Raw genomic sequence first — 4,164 nt, 5'->3', positions numbered from 1 at the left:
TGCAAGGCACCGTATGCCCTGACTTTTTGAAATGGTATCAGGTTAAACTAGGTAACAATATCTCTGTTAAAAATATTCTTAATGAAGATCAATTTATATCTAATAAATACAGTTTATTTTCAATAAATTATATATTATTTTACTTATGTGCTTTGTTGAATATGATAAACTTAACAATATATTCAATAAATAAAGATTTGAATCATCAGAATATTTTGTTGTCCCTAACCATACTCACTTTCATTAAATTTAACTAGGCTTACTTGATGCCGTCTCATGAAGAAAATTTCCCAAGATCTCAAACAAATATATCATAATACATTTTCAGGTATGAAAAGAACATCTAAAAATACTTTAAAAAATTCCCAAAGCTGTAGTTTGTGCCTAAATCTTCAAAATTTCCCACTAGATTCCATCATTGTTCTCTGCAGGAATTACTTTTCACACCACTTTATTTACTGTATGTTAACGTAATTATTTTATAATCTGCTCTATCTAATGGAATTTATATTTTTCCTGTAGTTTTTTGAAAGATAAGTTTCATTAGTAGTTGTTGAGACCATGTGCTGCTATATTATGAAAGGGTGCAAACAAGAGGATGTAATAATAAATAGAAGAAAAATTACATGAAAAACAAAATATGGGTAATAATTTTCTCAAAATATGATAGTTTTTCTCAAATATAAACCTATGCTTTGGGATGGGCAGAAAACTTCTAAAATAATCAATAAGTATATTGTATATAGTCAAGAATCCCTAGAGATTCACAGAAATGTACATTTGAGCATTTTTTCGTTTTCTTTGCAGATTGCACTAAAATAAATGTAAACAAAATGTAAAATTGTCCATTCTAAAATGTCTGTGAGAATTACAAATTCTTCAATACAATTAGAATTGTTATTTCTACTTAAATTTTGAAGTTTGATAAGCAGGTGTGCAATCAACACCTGAAAAATGCTCTCCAGTCTGGAATACAGATAGGGATAAACAAGCTCACAAGAACTTGAGAACTATAAAAAAAACAACTTTATATGACATAATAGAAATTTATCCACAATAGCTTAAACTCCCAATGTATGACTCAAAAATGTTGATGAACTAAATAAATGATTGTTTTTGCCTGATTCACTATTTTAACATTTGGGTAACTAGGGTAGTCTAGGCCTTTAACAGCTGTGATAAAATTTTAAATTTATAGGTGTATGTTGATACATAATCAAAATTTGCTTCCTTTGCTCAATTGTTTAAATTAAAAACTATCAAACTTTTTAAAAAATTAAGCAGACCAAAACAAAACCTTTCATATATATGTACAGTAATACAAAGTTTACTCTTTACACAGTGTACAACAATAACAATTACCTATTACAAGGTTATGTTTACAAAAGGAAATACTTACTTGTGACTTCCTGGATACCAGTGTAGTCATTATTTTTCCACTCATCCTCTGTGCGTCTTTGTTCAGGTGGGTATCTTGGCACTGACTGATGTGCCCTTACAGTCTGTGGCTGTGTTGAGTGGTAATTTGGACTATGGCTATGTGATGGACTATAAAAACTCATTCCACCCAGTGGTACTTGTTGGGGAGGATGGTATGTCCCTCCATGAACATGCAAAGTTGTAATGTTTGTCTGAGGAGAATATGTAGCCCCTACAGGTATTGAATGGGGGTTTTGTGGTGGATGATGGCCAGGTGCTCCATGAGGCTGAGTGTTGTGTTGGATTTTATGGTAGTTAATACCTGTTGCTACAGGAGGTCGCCGATGAGGTAATTCCCATTCTGGATCCTCAGCATACCTTGTAGTTCCTGCAGTAAACACATAGGTGGTTAACAAGATTAAAATTTGCCCTTTTCTATTTCTTTTTTTCTCAATTTTTTTAAATTAATAAAATACATCAACAAAAATTACTTAGCTTAGGAAAAGTAAAACTCACGAGCAACAGGGTAGTCCCGCCTTTGGTAATCAATGGGAATGGTAGTGACATGGCGTGCATCCGAAAATCCATTATGAAAATCTGGCCTGTTCATTCTCAAATGACAATTTTCAATTTCAAGATTAACTGCATCTCACATAAACCTACAATATACAAAAACAAATTCCCTAATTTGTTTTATTTACTATGCATACATAGTATTCTAATTATTTTTTTACATTTGATAAACAATAACTTAAACTTTATTTGTCAACAAAATTACAAAAAAAAAGACTTCAAGTAATGTCTGTTCAGTTTCATTCCAAGGAAATCCCAAAGAATCAGTAACAACATGAACAGTATTTTATTATTAAAAATTATTCTGATAAAATCAATGTCTCATCTACCTGGTGAATATTTCTCATAAAATCAGTAATAGCATGCATAGTAGTTTGTTAATTTAAATAATCTTATACAGGGTGTTCCAAAATTATCTTTCCCATGTTAAAATTAATAATTAAATAACTACAGAAATACAACCATGCAATTTTCAACATCTTGTTGCCAAACTTCAAACAATTGTTATTTACATGTCAGTAGACTTTTCATGTGCACCATTATTGGCTCTCAGCACATGTAACTGATATTCAATTTAAGTCCATGTTCACTGCAACATGTCCACAATTACAGTGGCAAGCATCCATTATCCTGGTCTTTAGCTCTGTGGTTTGCTATATGTGTGCAATGCATTATGTCCTGAACATACCCCCAAAGAAAGAAGTCTAGTGGAGTAATGTTTGGTAAACAAGGAGGCCACAGAATTGGCCCATCCCACTGAGCCTTTACTTGCATGATTACCATTTTATGGGATAACACTACTCACTGGAGTGAAAACAAATATGACAATAAAAACTATTTGAGTTGGGCTACAAAACGTTACTGCATAGTTGTGTTTCTTTAGGTATTTAACTATTAAATTTTAAAACAAGAAAGATAATTTTGGGCCACCCTGTACAGTCACTATGTTACTTTTATTTGACATTAGCTTCACATGGTAAAAACTGTAATGGCTGCCAAATCAAGCCATTCATCTGACTGGGTATCCACTTAAACTTTATCTTTAGTGTGACCACCAAGTTTTTTCTAACAAATTTCATCGAAACTTAAATAAATCATTTTTCTTACAATAAACACATGTAAAAATTGAAAAAAAAATTTAAAAAAAGAGTCAGTTTATATTTTACATGTTGTTGTGTTGATTCCTCCCATGTCACATATTATTGACAATAAAATGAATTTGAAACAGAATAGCTTAGTCCACAGCTAGAAAAATCCACTGATCCAAAACAAAATCTAGTGGTCCTAGTTAAAGCATAAATTTCTGCATTTTTTGGAAACTAATTAGTTCTAATCAGTTATATATTCAATCTCCATTGTGAACAATATGAACATAATCAACTAAATGGAATTTCATTTGGAAGTTTACCACTGGTACACTTATAATGAAGAGTCATATGAAATAAAAGGCTTTTTGTTTTGTTTTCTTACAGACTTTGGTGTAATAAAGGATGCCAAATGTCAAACTTGTAAATATCCATGGAGTGCAAGTTAAAAATCAAAGAGATTATGGAACAAGAACATTACAGGTGTTACTGTTAGTACTATGTTATCAACAGTAGTTACATGAACTATGTTATATTGTTATCTAACAATTAGATCTGAAGTCTAAAATTTAAAATTGAACCTACACCTATATCAGTCTAAATCTAATGAATAGCTTAAATTTACCATTAACCAATTCTGCTCACATTGTAAGAGAATGTATGATATCCTCTTCTTATGGTGGCAAATTACATGTACAATTAAATTAAAGCAATTATTAAACAAGATGTCACAATAGAATACAGTGTGATACTTGTAATAACTGTACTAGAGAAAAAAAAAGGTGTATGATTCAGTATCACCCTTCAGAAAACTGTAAAGAGAGATGAAACAAACATTCTCTAATCAAAAATATATCAAACATAAATATATTTAAAATTAAACATGTAATTTACAGACACTTTAGGAGAGCAAGTCATATAAATTATATATTTTTATACAGTCAGCAGCAACTTTTAAATGGCTATGGAATAGGCACATTTTTACATATCAAATCAACCTAAACAACTGTATGCTTAGAATGATTTATCAAACTATTTTTCCTACTAGTATCACTATCAGAGTTACTAAGTACCGTATTTTTCGGAA

The 4,164-nt window shown here is 30.7% G+C and overlaps 1 protein-coding gene across 1 annotated transcript in view; it reads right to left on the bottom strand.

Moving 5' to 3' along the window:
• Positions 1–1,379: 1,379 nt before the first annotated feature.
• LOC111089238 overlaps positions 1,380–4,164 on the bottom strand; it is a 4,265-nt gene continuing 1,480 nt past the window's right edge. The window contains exons 2-3 of the mRNA XM_022401374.1: positions 1,936–2,078; positions 1,380–1,807 (exon numbers count right to left, since the gene is read on the bottom strand). Coding sequence (XP_022257082.1) covers positions 1,380–1,807; positions 1,936–2,029 — 522 coding nt within the window. The 5' untranslated portion in view covers positions 2,030–2,078. The remainder of the gene's footprint in view (positions 1,808–1,935; positions 2,079–4,164) is intronic.

The sequence above is a fragment of the Limulus polyphemus genome, unplaced genomic scaffold (genome assembly GCF_000517525.1).
Source record: "Limulus polyphemus unplaced genomic scaffold, Limulus_polyphemus-2.1.2 Scaffold5649, whole genome shotgun sequence".
Taxonomy (NCBI): domain Eukaryota; kingdom Metazoa; phylum Arthropoda; class Merostomata; order Xiphosura; family Limulidae; genus Limulus; species Limulus polyphemus.
This window is presented reverse-complemented; position numbering and strand designations above follow the sequence as displayed.